Genomic DNA, 14,965 nt, shown 5'->3' on the forward strand with positions numbered 1-14,965 from the left:
AACTCTTTTTGCTCTCAGAAATCTCACTATTTATACAGGATCCTGTACTTTATCTTTCGATAACAATTGCCTTATGCATGGCAAAACAATGCATATTTGCATTTCTTAAGAAATCCCTATTGGTATAATGACAATACCAGAAAAAATTCCTTAGGCTTTATATTTTTATTCGAATGCAGATTAACCTTCTCACCTTCTTCCTTCTAAAATGTCTTCTCACAGATATCCCTTGAGGCTGAAGGGCATTTTTCTAATAGAAAGTGCTGTTAATTAAAGTGTTGGAAGAAAGTACTTTTTTAGTGTCTACTGAACTAGAAAATCCAGCTTAAAGAGCAATTCTTTCCATATTAAATGTCTATCACATGCAGGATGTGGGGAAACTAGATACAGTGCTGGTAGAAATATAAATAAAATGATGCAGCCACTTTGGAAAAGAGTTTGGCAGTTCCTCATAGAGTTACCATATGACACATCAATTCCACTCCTAAGTATATACCCAAAAGAAATGAAAACATGTCCACACAAAAACTTGTACACAAATATTCAGAGCAGCATTATCCATAATAATCAAAAAGTGGAAACAACCCAAACGCCCATCTACTGATGAATGGATAAACAAAATGTGGTATATTCATACAATGGAATATTATTTGGCCATAAAAAGGAATGAGGTTCTGATTCACTTGCTACAACTTGGATGAACCTTGAAAATATGATGCTAAGTGAAAGAATCCAGTCACAAAAGATCACATATCATATGATTCCATTTATATGAAATGTCCAGAAGAGATAAATCCATAGAGACAGTAAGTAGAATAGTGGTTGCCTGGAGCCAGGGGGGTTGGGGAAAGTTGGGGTGATAGCTAAAGGGTATGGGCTTCTTTCTGGGGAGATAAAAATGTTCTAAAATTGATTGTGGTGATGGCTGCACAGCTCTGTGAATATACTAAAGAACATTAAACTGCACACTCTAAATGGCTAACTGGTATTGTATATCAATTACATCTTAATAAAATTATTACCAAAAAATGTCTACCCAAGTAAGCCATTACAGGGAGTGAGTGGGGTGTTACACACAATGCAATGAAAAGTCTTCCCTCCAATTCTGACTTCCAGGAAGCAACCAACATCACCAGTTTCTTGTGTTTTGACACTGCCCATTTCTTGATCTTGTACAGAGCAAGGACTAAGGGACTAAATGGAAGAAACTGGACCCCCCAGTGGTTCACTTGGTCACTCCACCATGTGACACACTAATAATCAGACACACACAAATAATCAGACCATCTAGAGGGGGAGACAGAAACATGCACAATTATAATAAAATAATCAGATGGTAATAATAGGTAGCAAGTACACTTCCATAGTAAATGTGGTATAGGAATTGCTAAAGGGAAGTTAAAATTGCTAAGCTCCCTAGAAGAGGAAAAGACTCCTGGGAATTCAGAGGAAGGAAACAGATCAGAGGAAGCTGGGGTTTGAATTAGCATTAGGACATAAATGTGCAGTTGTCGATAAGGATAATAGTATCTAACTTGCAGTGAGTGCTTATTATGTGCCAGGAACTATTCTGATGTTCTAAGTGTTTTAACCATCTCATCAGCTCTGCAGCAGGTCGTATTGTTAACCCCTTTTCAGAGTTGAGGAAACTGAGAACAGCACCATGAAATAACTCCCCACATCTCACAGCTAGAGAATAACAAAGGCAAGATTGGACCCAGGTCATTGGGCTCCAGAGCCAGTGCTTTCAGTAACAGTTGACAGCAGGGGGGAAACTCTGAGAAAGGGGTCCGTGAGGAAGCATCAGTAGAAAAGTGGTAAAGGGCAGAATGTACATGCAAAAGAGAAAGAGACTCACAGATAGAGAACACAAACTTGTGGTTATCAAAGGAGAGAAGGAAGATGGGGAGGGACAAATTAGAAGTATGGGATTAAGAGACACAAACAACTATGTATAGAACAGATAAGCAATAAGGATATACTGTACAGCACAGGGAATTATACCCATTATCTTGTAATAGCCTATAATGGAGTATAATCTGCAAAAACACTATGCTGTACACCTGAAACCAACATACTACTGTAAACCAACTGTACTTTAAGAAAAGATGACTGGGATGTGTGAAGCAATGGTTCCCAGAAGAAGGCAAGGCAGTGGCTGGCTGTCTGCGGGGGTGACGGGAGTCCAGGAGCTGATTTTGACTGGAGTGACTGAGAGGTGGCAGATGAGGGGACAGAGGAGGGCAGCCGATCTGGTCTTCGGAGGGAGCATGAATTCTGCGGAGAGCACCCTGAGCGTGAGGTGCTCGGGCACATGTCCACTCTGTGTGTTTGCAGACAGAGAAACACAGCCCCGATGCAGAAGAGCACTCAAACGCAGGAGAAAGATGTGGCAGTCACCTTGCAGAGGATGCCAGAGGGGTCCCAAGGTCAGGGGAAATAACCAGAGAGAGAGAGAAGCCACGGCAACATGCTCCAGAACATACCAACCCTTAGCAAGAAAACAAAACAGGTCTGAGCCAGTGGCTGTTTCTGGGTGGAGTGACTACAGATCCTTTTAATTTTCCTCTAGTTAAATTTTATTTTCAGTAGTTGCTACATTTTCTATAACAAAGCCTAATTTTCAAAAGAAGAAAAAATAAAGATTTTACATATATGTGATACAAATCCAGGTATGCATGTATATGCCATATAAATTAAGTAGCTCAACTTCGATGGGCCTCTTATGAGACTGAAGATGTGATGGTCAAACGGCCACTTTTTTTTTTCTTTTTAAACTACAGCAAATTGAAATTCCTGGGGCTACCATTTAAAAGCCCATAAATAAGGATTTATCACAAATGCTCTGTCTCCTTAATGAACAGAAACGGAGCAGCCACTTGTCTTCTTTGGTTTCTTCTTGTTCTGTTTCTCCTCCCTAATTTCCTCCTTCTCCTCACCCTCAAAATGGGAACAGATCTAGAAAAACTATAGTGCCTGGGACAGGATAGCCTGGGCCAATCCTAGGCAATCGATTGAAAACGGAACCTGTCTTCTTCCAAACCCCTGGGGCTTTATCCATCCACCTGCCACAGGGATCCTGGCTGCTACCCTGGGACCTGGCAAACAGTGGCCGGGCAGTCAGCGCCCCAGCCTCCTTGGAAACTCTTTCTTCCTCCTGCCTCTCCGGTTCTCTCTGGTTATCCAGGGTCCCTTGGCTGCCCAAAGTTATCTCAAATCCCTGAATGTTATTTCAAGATCTGAAATGTTCCCTTCTTTCCACTGGATCCAGGGAGCCACGTGCCAGAGCTGCAGTTCTGTAACCCCAATTAGAAGGGACACCAGGAGCTGTGAAGGAGACCTGCCCCTCCCGGGAAGTATCTGCCTCTTGAAAGAAGAGCTTGCTCAAATGCCCAGTCCTGGGTTAAGCATCTTACACACATTAGCTCATTGAACGAAGCCTTGCTATAGTCCTGAGAGGTAGAAATTTCTTTTCTTATTTTACAGTTGACGATAACGAGGCTCAGAGAGGTCAAATGACTCTCCAGGGTCTCACAGCTGGTAAATTCTCATTGGGAACATGGAGGAGGATACACCTTTGAGCAGGAGGTCTTACATTCAGCCTACTCTGGGCCTCAACCCTATGCAGGCCATTCCCCCTTATCCCATCTTCCATTTAGTGTGATCTGACTTCCAGCCTGTTGCCCCAGGTCATCAGTGAATCATTACTTGGAGAAAGGCATAGGTTGGTAAAATGAATCAAGCATTTAGGAAACCCAAGGCCATACCAAAACAAAACAAGTCCCATCAAATTATAAATTGTAAATTCACAAATGAGACGCAACTTCATTAAGCTCATGTGATGTTCATCACTGCGACAACTGCCATTGAAATAATGCGCCCCTAGAAGAGTTACAAGGAAAGGCCCATATCAGTGCTTCTTGGTCTCCACACACTTGTTAGCCATGGGATAATTAACTTTATCCAGCAAACCAACTCATCAGAACATCTCATTCCTAGCTCACCTTGGATATTTTCAGTATTCATTGAATTGCTTTTAACAGCAGATGCTTCTAGATTCACTTCACAAAATGTTCACCAGGATCAACATTTGAAGAATGAAGAGAGTTTAGGGGAGGGAGAACCAGTAAAGGGTGAAAATTTCTTTCATATTTTTATACAAAACCTAATTGTTTCCTTTGTATTTATTGCTGATTGACTTCTCCTTCATTTGTCAGTTAGCCAAACAAAATGCGTTTGCCTTTTCTAATCTTGGCTCATAAATCAGTTCTTTCAGCTCCTAATTACTTTGGCTGTTCTCCCTTGAAAACCTTCCAATTTGTCTAAAACCTTGTCTTGAGGGGAAAAGAGCATGTGCTGTCTTAGGTGAAAACGTGATAGAACATAAATTGGGATAAACTCTTAACCAACAGTGGGGTCATAATATGACAGAACACAAGACTTTATTTAAGACTGTATTAGGTTGTAAATCATTATTGAAAGCATCCCAAGGATTTTCTTTCCTTTTACGGGGTCACTGAATTTTCATTTCTAAGCTCATCCTAGAACAAGTGACTTTGTTTCACTAAAATTTATCAGAGGACCTGCTCGACCCAAATAAAACAAAAAGAAATCCAACAGTACATTTGAGCCTTAGGGAGAAAAACACGTGGCTGAATTTTCAGATTTCTCATAGTCACTAAGACTTATGAGAACAAACTTCATGATCCCAGTTTATGTTCCAACTCTAGAAGCATATCCAGCTTTGTAAAGATGTCCTCCACAGTGCCTCTCCACACTCCTTGCCTCCCCAAATGTGAAATACTAATCACACCATCACCCATCCCACTGTGCAAACCACAGACTCAAGAGGCACCCTTGACGTCTACCTGTTCCCTTCTCTACATCCCCAAATCCAGTCCATCAGCAACCTATCTCCTCCCCTACATACTCCATGAGTCTCCATACTTCCTGCGTCTGCACCTCCGTTGCCCTGTGCCACCCTCATCTTCTGACTAGACTAGACCAGTTAGTCTGGGCCACTTCCAATCTGTTATTGACTTCCCTCTGCTCTCAGGATGAAGAAAACAATTATTACACAGCCCATAAAGCCCTGCATGATCTGAGTTCCTTTCCACCTCAGAGAGACAAGTCACCCATACTCTTCTCTCCCTGTCCCCTCTCTATCTAGTCCATGACTCTTAACCCTGGCTGCACACTGGCATGGTCTAGGGAACTTTTAGCCTGTCCCCCAGAGATTCTGATTTAGCTGATGTAGTTTCATCTCCATATGCCCTGTGCCTGTTACAGTGTCTGGTACATAAATACTCTTTAAATGTTCAAGGAAGAAAGGAAGAGAGACCAATGAATTTCTCCCAGAAATTATGAGATGGAAGAATTAAGATGGTTCACTTTTCCAACAGCAAAGTGGGAAAGCTGCGCAAGTTGCATATTCATGTAAGATTTCGTTTCTCAAAAATATTGCTAGCCCTGGCTGTGCGGTTTCTGAAATCCTTGTATGAAAATGTTACTGTAGAATGTAGACTCTGAGCACACTTGAAAGCTGAATGCTCAGTTTTGTCCCAAGCCCATTACCTAATCAGCGTTAACTAGGACTTTTAACAAAACAGAATTATAGTCTATTTCTATATCTATGCCTCCAATAATTTCCTGTTTTTTAAAAAAGATTATGGTTTGTTTTATTTTAAGCTTTTACGTGTGAACAGATCCTCAGGGCTCAGGAACTCATGACTATCACTATAACATGAAATTCCTCTATTAGATGCAATGAAGCATAACAGAAAAATTGCAGTGTCCTCCCTCAACTGTTACTTGACATCTGAGAAAAAGCACAGAACGGTGTTGAGGAGAAGGCTCTGGGGAGTTGCTGAGGCTCACCTATTGGAAATGCAGCCCAGCGATGCCAGCAATTACGAATGGTTACTAAGCACAAGAGAAAACGCCAGATCAAAAACTGTTCACTCAAAAATAGTCACAAATTGTCCAAGTTAAGTCTACAAGTCCAAAAGTCCACTGTGTATAATTTATTATTAAAGCCAAGATAAATTAGAACCCCATATACCTCCAGTCTGTCTGCCATTGCGAGCAAAGACCACCGTTTTCATCTCCATAACCCCAACCATAATGTCTGGCACGTAGTGGGTTTCTAAGAACTATTTGTTGACTGAATTCACGGAACATAACTATCAACTTGAAAATTCCTTAGCTTAAGGTTACTCCATATTAGATGGCAGTGACAAGGTCCAGAATGTGCCACTGTGGCATAAAAATCATTTTGAGCTGAAGGCATTTGAGAATAGGCTTTTTTTCCTGAACTCCCTTACCTGCCTGAAAGCAGAGCTTTTCAGAAGAACTGAATTGTCATAAATCCCTTTCCAGGAAGATGACTCTTACCACCTGAGACTAGAAGCCTGCACTGCACCTAAATAGACCTCGTCATGAACTATCGTATCTCCATCTATTCCCCTAAGAACCCACTGGTCTTTCCTAAAAGTCATTTGTTTTTCCATAAGTGCCCTTCTTCCCCTCCCCTTCCCTTGTTAGGGTGATATAGAAGCCCCAAATTCTAACCGCCTCCTTGAAGCACATTTTTCTGTGAACTTGCACTGAATGCACATGAATTTTAAAAATCTATCTTTTCTCTTGTGAATCTGTCTTTTGTCAGTTTAATTTGTGGGCCCCCAAAAACTAAACATAAGAGGTTAGAGGAAAAATATTTCTTTCCTGACAGCAACGTCAAGGAAACCTTGAATCCTGACTACCCCTGTCAGACACTGAAGGCATGCAGTCCAGATAAATGAGGGAGAAAACAAGCAGTGGAAGTGAAAAGCCTGCAAAACTCAAGTATGAAAACTGAAAGAAGGCAAGTCCCAGATTCTGTAAAATTCAGTGAAAGGATTCCTAACACACAATACCTTCAATAGGGCCAAAGCCCTATTTAATGTCAAGTGGTTTCAAATTAATCTTTGAGATGGTTTTATTTTCTTCCTCTGATTAGTGCAAAGATTAACTTTGTAATCAGTAAATAGCCACTGAAGGAAATCACAGAATTATACACTCTTACAGCTGGAACATGGAAGTTATTAACACAAGAATGTTCAAAGCTCAGCCTTACAAGCAATTAAAGAAATGCTTGTTTAAAAACATTACGAAATTCTATGTTTTTCCTATTAAATTAGCATAGATTTTAAAAAAGTCAATATCCACAATTAGCTAGGATGCAGTGAGATGGGAATTAGGATGTATTGCTGTGAGGGGGGCATAAATTGAAAGGCAATCTGGATGTATGTTAGACTCCTTTAGGATGGATCTAACACTCACTGGCCCAGGCATTTCACCCTGAGGGGTGATTTCTACGTCAATCATCAGGAATCTGAGTGATGAATTACGTCACAACATTGTTATGCACAAGCCAAAAAAGCTGGAAACCACCAAAATGTCCAACACGAACAAGATGAGAGTGGAGCTGTTAACAGTTGGGGAAACAGAGGATGAAAAATGGGTCGAGCACTTGAAGAGAAGGATAAACTTGGGCACTTGAAGTTTGAGGCGCCTGTGGGACATTCATTGTCAGATGGGCAGAAATGGAAGCCTGATGCGGAAGAGATACAAGACCAGAGAGAAAGATCTGGGACTCAGCCTCGGAGATGTCAACAGGCCACAGAAATCACGTTCTCTGACAACAGTGAAGGCCGTGGGGGAAAGGTTTAACGAACAAGGCTGATTCCAAAGTGTATGCACCATTTAGTAGAAGGAAAAATGTTTATATGTGCCCCCAAAAAGAAAAATCTGAAAGGAAAATGTTAAAAGCAAAATGTTGAAATTATAGATGATTTAGATATTTTTTCTTTATACTCTTCTGTATTTTCCTTTAAAAAAAAAAAAGCAGTGTCTTCATTCAACTATGTATGATAAGCGAATATAATGCTCCAGCATTTTCCTGAATGATAAGTGTATGTATTTTTCATTACTTAAAAAAAAAATTTAATCTGAGATGTTCTACCTATTGCCTTGTTTTACAGGTACAGAAATGCTGACAACACCAGTAGAGGAAGTGACTTGCCCAAGGTCATGCAGTCAGCATGCACAGCTTCTGAAAACCATCCTGGAGCGCCAGCAAGAAACCGAAAAAGGGATTTGGTTTGTAACCAAGCTCTCTGAATCACAGCTCTTCTACCAGGTGAGGAAGCTCTATAAATACAACCATAAATATGTGCTTAATCATGTACCTTCCACTGCCGTATTATAAGTAATCACCTCCATGGCATTTTACCAAAATGTTCCAGAGCAAAGTATAATTTTCTCTCTTGATAATTTTGAGGACTTTTTGTCCTTTACAAAAAAAGTGTTCTGCATTTTCTCAATTAAAAAAAAAAAAGATCCTTTTGCCAGCTACTGATGCTGCTAGGTTTTTAATGTGAGTCCACCCACTCCAAGCTGTATCTATGTCTGAATACAAATATATATATTTGAAGACTGGCCAAGTTCTTTTAATTCATTCTCTTATCACAGGATGTAGTAAAAGCAAAGTCGTATTTCCTTCAAGTTTATCTAATTTTCAATACCCATTTGAATAAAAAAATCCCATTGTCTTTCACGATGGATACTGAATTACTGGAAGACCACTGTACATCTAGTCTAGACCAACAAAATGAAATATGATTTCTTTAAAGCAGAACGCTATTTCCATTACTTACATCAGATGGAAAGCTTTTACCTGTAATTAAGTAAATCAATTATAAGCTTTAAACCTACCTCTGACATGAATTAGATTTCCAAAATATGTAACCTTTGGTTGACCTATATTTCATTTTTAAAACTGGGGTCCATCACAATCTAGTGATCAATACATAGACCACCACAAATAGTATCCCTTCTGTTTGTCAGATATTATAAATGATTAGCATTATGCTTGCAGGAAGCACACAGCTATTGGTCTAACCTTTTGGGGCCCATCTCCTGAGAGCATGATATATCGTTCTCACTTTATGGCTTTCTGTACTTAAGGTACCCATTTCTGTAGTCTTAGGGATGATGTGGCTATAAATGCATGTATAAATGTCTCACAAACCCACACCGTGAGATGTGTATTTATTTTGACAACCTTAACTGCCTCCAGTGTCGGGACGGTAAAGAAGGGCTAGTGTATTTCTGAAAGATGACTTTGCTCTGTCTTTGACAAAAGACATCTCACAGTAACACACACCTTACATTTACAGCTTTTTCATCTACCTATTGCCATTCTGACGAATCTAAACATTAGACTTTTTTCCAATCATCATTTCAGAAAGGAAGAGAACCTAGTAGGTAAGAGCTCTAGGGATGGCAGGCAGTCCTGAATTTGAAGAGCCACTCTGCCACTTACCAGGTGTGCGACCTTGGGCAAGTGACTTAAGTTTCAGTTTCTTCAATTGCGAAGAGTAGACAATGGCACCTGGGATTGTTGGAAGGCAATGCACAGCTTAGCACAGTGTCTAGTACACAGCACGGACTTGATAAAGTAAATGTTACTTAACAGTATTCATAAGATGTTTTTCAAGTTTGGTATATAATATGACGAGCATTTACAAAAGACTTCTTTGTCCCTGTTTCCCCAAACCAGAAACTCCATCAACATTGCCTTGGGAATTATCGTGAAGACTCTAGAAAAGAGGACAAAATAACTCCACAATGCCCTTCTTTCAGAACTCAGGCCAATACTTTAATGCTCATGTTTATCTGCATTTACCTGGCTGGTTCCATTTTACGGAGCCTCATCTGTTTGGGGGATGGGGATGTCCTGGGATTCAACCAACCAATTTTGCAGTAGACTTTTGCAACTTGGCCCTTTTGTGAGTACTGTTTAATGTTCCACGTGAATTTAGTCTTTGCTAAATCTTTGACGTTATCTCGGACCATATCATTTTCCGCTTGTGATCCTAAGCTCATGAAAAACATGTTTTCCTTTAATGTTTTGACAACCTTTAAGTACAGAAATGCCTAGAGAATCAACTGGTGAGTAAGTTCTTTCAAATGGTGAGAACAGACTACATAAAATATGCTACAAAAACCTGCCTTCTAAGTATGGAACCGTAAATCTCTCCACACTGGAATCCCAGAATGGCCAAGAACAGATAGAAAACTAAGAACCACCTCCCAGGGTCTTGGGGCGTGCACAGATAAGCTTGAGAATGAGAAGGAATGTCCTGCCCTGGCAACATTCTAACCCCTCTTCTTGGCTGCTTCATCTGGAACCCTGATCAGAGAAAGGGAAATAATGAGGGGGAATAACGCTAGTGGGCCTGGTGACTGATGGTCAGCCATAGCAGCAGGCCCCCACTTGGCAAATGGGGGTGTCAATGGAATGCCCTGCCATCAGCAATGCACTTAGTGAATGACGAGTCTGTGATAACAGAAAGTGCATGTACTATAACTGAATACAAAAGGTTACAAAACTTTTATAATACAGGTACACACATTCATACACACATGCACAATATAACCTCAATGATGTAAAATAAAGCATATGAAAACCATAAAGACAGTACACCAAAACATTGGTTGTCACTGACTGGGAGATTATGGGTAATACTTTTCCTCTTTCTACTTTCCTATTATTTTTTTCCAATTGTCTATAATCGTGTATTGCTTGGATATCTAAAAAACGTATTTTAAATGTCAACATAAATTCATTGAAATTTAGCAAATTTCACGTTTTAGCAAGAGAGAAAAATGAATACTCTTCAAAACAGATAACGATCCTTCCTACAAACGACTTTGACCATCGTCCTGATGATAAAGGTTGATAATTAGTAACTAGGAGGACGGTTTGCAAATGTTGGCGTCAGCAGCCTGCCCCAGCCCCTCTCTCTGGGTCAGATGGTTCTTTTTTCTGTGAAACATTCTGGTCTATCCTAGAGGACTGGGAAACGTGGAGGGAGAGAGGTGTAGGGAGAGTAAAATGGTTAGAAATCGGTTGGGTAACGGATATATCCTCAAAACTGCTCTGAAAGTGTTTGCAGCCTGTACTTGCACTAAACAGCCCGATCTGTTTCACACACACCAGCGCGTGGCCCACGAGGAAAAACCCGCGCATCCTTGAGTGACAGCTTAGACCTTAAGGGTATCGATACTTCCACTTTGCAAGGAGCCGTAGCTCCCACCACATCCCCAAACGCAAGCCTCAAGGAGGGTGTAGGTTTGGCTCCGGCCAAAGTGCTGCGGGCAGTTTTAACTTTATGTTCCTGTAAGGCTGCCCTGTTCATCTCCTGATCTTGGTTTCGGGAGCTCTGAAGATCCGTTTAAGGTTCTTTTCATAGACTGAGCCTCTAGGCCTTTGTGTCTAGAGAAATCCAAGCCTCCCTCACCTGGGGACCTGTGATCTGATCCTCCTACACCATCAGTAAAGATGCAGGTGCTCAAACAGCAAGAATCAGGGTCTGTGTTTAATGTCCCCGGGGCAAGCACGTCGGAGAAGGGGTGGGGACAGATCAAGTGCGAGTGCTGGGAGACCATTCCTGCAACAGTTCTCTTGGAAACCCCTGTCCGCGTCGTACTTTTTCTGCTGGTGGGTGGAGACAAAGACTGTGGACGCGTGGACTCATCACCATCACCCTCTGCGCACTGCCAACTTTTGAGTGACGGCAGTAACTTCTAGGTGAATGGATTTTTCACTCGGTTTGGGCTGGGGATGGATCATGGGGACAAACGTCTGGGAGTGTCAACTTAAAAGAGTCTATCGATTTTATGGAGGACTTGTGGACTTCCACAGAACACCCAGTGAAAAAGAGGGGTTCGGGGGGAGGGCTGCAGAGAAACGAGGGTGCGGGAATAGGCTGCCGTAAACCGGACAATTACCCAAAGTGAGTATGGGGCGCCCGGCTTGGCGAAAGCCGGGCTGATGCCACCGAGGAGGGCCACCTAGAAGAAGGAAGCTCAGCGTGGGCGCCTTGACGCCGCTCGGGTCTCCGCGGCTCGCTCCCGCCCCCTCAGGCCCCCGCGCGACGCCGGCGCGAGCCGGCCCAGCCAGACCCCGGGGGGCAGCCTCAGAGGCGGCCGAGGGCTCGGCGGGCGTCCCAGGGTGCAGGGCGCGGCGAGGCGGGTACCTTGGTGCCCTGGTAGAAGTCGTCCATGGACCGCGAGCCCATGAAGGGGAACTGCATGTGCGTGTGCGTGTCGATGCCGCCGGGCAAGACCAGCTTGCCGGCGGCGTCTAGGACCCGCAGCCCGGCCGGCGCGTCCCCGGGCGGCAGCAGGTCGCGCCCCAGCGCCCGCACCACGCCGTCCTCCACCAGCACGTCGGCCACCTGCGAGGAGTCGTCGTTGACCACGCGCCCCCCGCGTATCAGGAGCCGCGACGGCGCCGCCATGGCTAGGGGCGCACGCGCTGCGTAGCCGCCCTCCTTCCGGCGGCACGGGGAGGGCGCGCTGGCCCGGCTCCGGGTTTATCAAGGACCCGCTGCGAGGGGGTGGGGGAGGAGCGGCTCCACCCCCGGGGGGCTGGGCCTGCGCGAAAGGCTGGGGCGGGCGCAGAGGTCAGCGGGGTTCTGACCTGAAAGTTCTGCCGCCCTGAATCCAGGTGTACGTCCAGACCCTAGATGTACACCGAGATTTTTTCCCTTCCAGTCATTGGAAGGGAAAAATCTTGGAGGTAGTTTTAAAGACGAGGGACGTTTGTTTTCCTTTCTAAGAAAAGGCACTTTGGGGAAAGAAATCCACCTTATTTCTTCCCTTTATGAAGAGTGTGTCTGTACCAAAACGCAGAGACAGCAGAGAGAGAGAGAGGAAGGGAGGGAGACAGACAGACAGACACCACCAGCAGCAATGAAAATACCCACGCCCCGAAGAACCACTTGATCTGGATTTCCTTTTAAATATTCTTAACTATGTGAGGAGCAAAGATAAATGACATTCTCGTCGTCAAGGAGCTAAGAGCCAACAGTGACACACATACATATTTCAATGGATAACAATAAAGAAACCAGAAAATTCTACCTTCGAGAGACGCTAAAGATACGAGTTTAGAGGAAAGGGGGAGTTTATTTCTGCCTTGAAGGAAATTAGATATGGAGGATTCACAAAGAGGTATCTGAACCAGGACACAGAGGACGTGGACATGGAGAGAGGAGGGGTGGGAAGAGGGACGATGCTGTGGGTGAGGGAACAGCTGGGTAAAGGCACCGAGAAGGTGATGGTAAGTTGAGTGTGACCTCCACGTGGTCAAGCTGAGGGGATAGGGTTGGACAGCTGTGGACCACCCCCTTCCTCCCAGGCGAGAAGGATGAAGAGAAGACAGAGGAGGAGCCGTGAGAGAGAAGGGAGCTCGGGGAGCCCTGCGTGAGGGAAGACAGCAATGCGGGATTTCAAGAGCACCGAGATCGAATGCCGCAGGAAGCGTGGGGAGCGTGGTGGACGCGTGCTGCACCACCGTCTATTCTCATCCTCGTTCTGCCAACAGCCACTGGAGTTTCTTTGGCAGGAAATCCTCCCCGTGCATTCTCAGAACACTCGCCTGGGTGGAACTGATGGGACCTCCGGCTCTGGGACTGATCTGCTTATCTAAGCACTGCCAATCACAGCAGGAAGTCCTCACGGCCACGGTGATGTGTTCGGGGATGACACGGGTCCCAAGAAGACTAACTGTGCTCAGTGAGAGCTGATCCTAACTTGTGTTAGGTTGAGCAGATGAGGGGCTTTCTCTTTCCTGCTGGACTTGAATCCTGGAGGGAGTAAAAGACAACAAGGGAATAGTCCTGTGAACAGAGCCAACACAGAGAACAGGAAGGAGAGATGGAGAGGGACTGGGTTCTCATGACACCGTTGGTGCTCCTGGAACCAGCCATGCCTGATGTCCCCTCTTTCAGACTCTCCAGTGTTTGCTTCAGCTGGTTTACTTTGGTTCTTTTGTCACTTTCAACCATCAACTGACAGAGGATGGGAAGGTACTTCGAGTCTGGGGAGTAGGTGGTCACATGTGACCTCGGAGATGGCATTTTTAGTAGTGGAATGCAAGGGGTTATTATTATCAAATTTCCTCAAGTCTCAGATCACACAAACCTCAAAATGATTAAAAATTAGGAAACATCAGTAAAGTGCCATAGATTTGGCTGTCAAGCCAGGAACAAGAAGCCCAAGAAGGTTATGCAATTATTGTCAAAAGACCATTGTGTAAAGGTGAAGAGAATAATAATAAATATGCAACTCCGCCAAGCTACACACATAACAGCACTCTAGGAAAGTAAGATTGGGTGTCAGGGTGGTTGTGACATCCTTTCTGAAGCTCAGATGATGATTTCAAAGGTTTCTTTATCTCAGACACTTTATATCACAAAATGCCCTGTAACACAATGCAGCATAAACTCTCCACGTTTAATTAACTCAAACTTGATCAGAAAAGGGGATTTGTAGAATGTCACTGAAGCACAGGAAATAGCTCATTGAGATTCACTGACCGCACAGAAGAGAGTGTTGGGTAAGTTTAAGGAGAAAAGCCAACTCGCAGAAGGAAGGTGTCTTCCCCCTTTCTGGCCACCACTGTCCAGACGCCGGGCATGTCTAGATGCCGGATGTCGTCCACCAGCTTGCCGGGTGGGAGGCGAGCAAATGAGCTCAGAGGGGAAGCTTGTCCTCAGAAACCCCTCACCTCCCTTTTCTCTGCCCTACTCAGACACACGGGCCCTCAGTGGGCATGAAACAAGTAATCCCAGACACGATGATCTTGGCACTGGAGGAAGGCGGGAAGCAAGACTCCTGCTGTTTTGCCTTCTTGCTGGAGAAAGAATCAGTTTGATTAACTAATATACCAAAGTGTGTCTGAGGACCCATTACTCCTTAGAGGACTCATTTTAAAGGAGGGTTACAAAGGTTGTGAAAGCTTAACCCACAGAAACATATCTACTTTGAAGTGTAGGTGAGAGCAATTTGAAAGGAAGGCCTTCCCAGCCCTGACTGATGGTCTAAAGGGACAGAAAGGCAGAGCAGAAAAGGG

The 14,965-nt window shown here is 43.8% G+C and overlaps 1 protein-coding gene across 3 annotated transcripts in view; it reads right to left on the reverse strand.

The window, feature by feature from the left end:
* Positions 1–12,407, reverse strand: part of DPYS (dihydropyrimidinase) — a 79,358-nt gene extending 66,951 nt beyond the window's left edge. For all 3 annotated transcript variants that reach the window (XM_061172204.1, XM_061172202.1, XM_061172203.1), the window contains exon 1: positions 12,084–12,407. In XM_061172204.1, coding sequence (XP_061028187.1) covers positions 12,084–12,347 — 264 coding nt within the window. In that variant the 5' untranslated portion in view covers positions 12,348–12,407. The remainder of the gene's footprint in view (positions 1–12,083) is intronic.
* Positions 12,408–14,965: the final 2,558 nt, after the last annotated feature.

Source organism: Eubalaena glacialis, chromosome 17 (assembly GCF_028564815.1).
Source record: "Eubalaena glacialis isolate mEubGla1 chromosome 17, mEubGla1.1.hap2.+ XY, whole genome shotgun sequence".
Lineage (NCBI taxonomy): Eukaryota > Metazoa > Chordata > Mammalia > Artiodactyla > Balaenidae > Eubalaena > Eubalaena glacialis.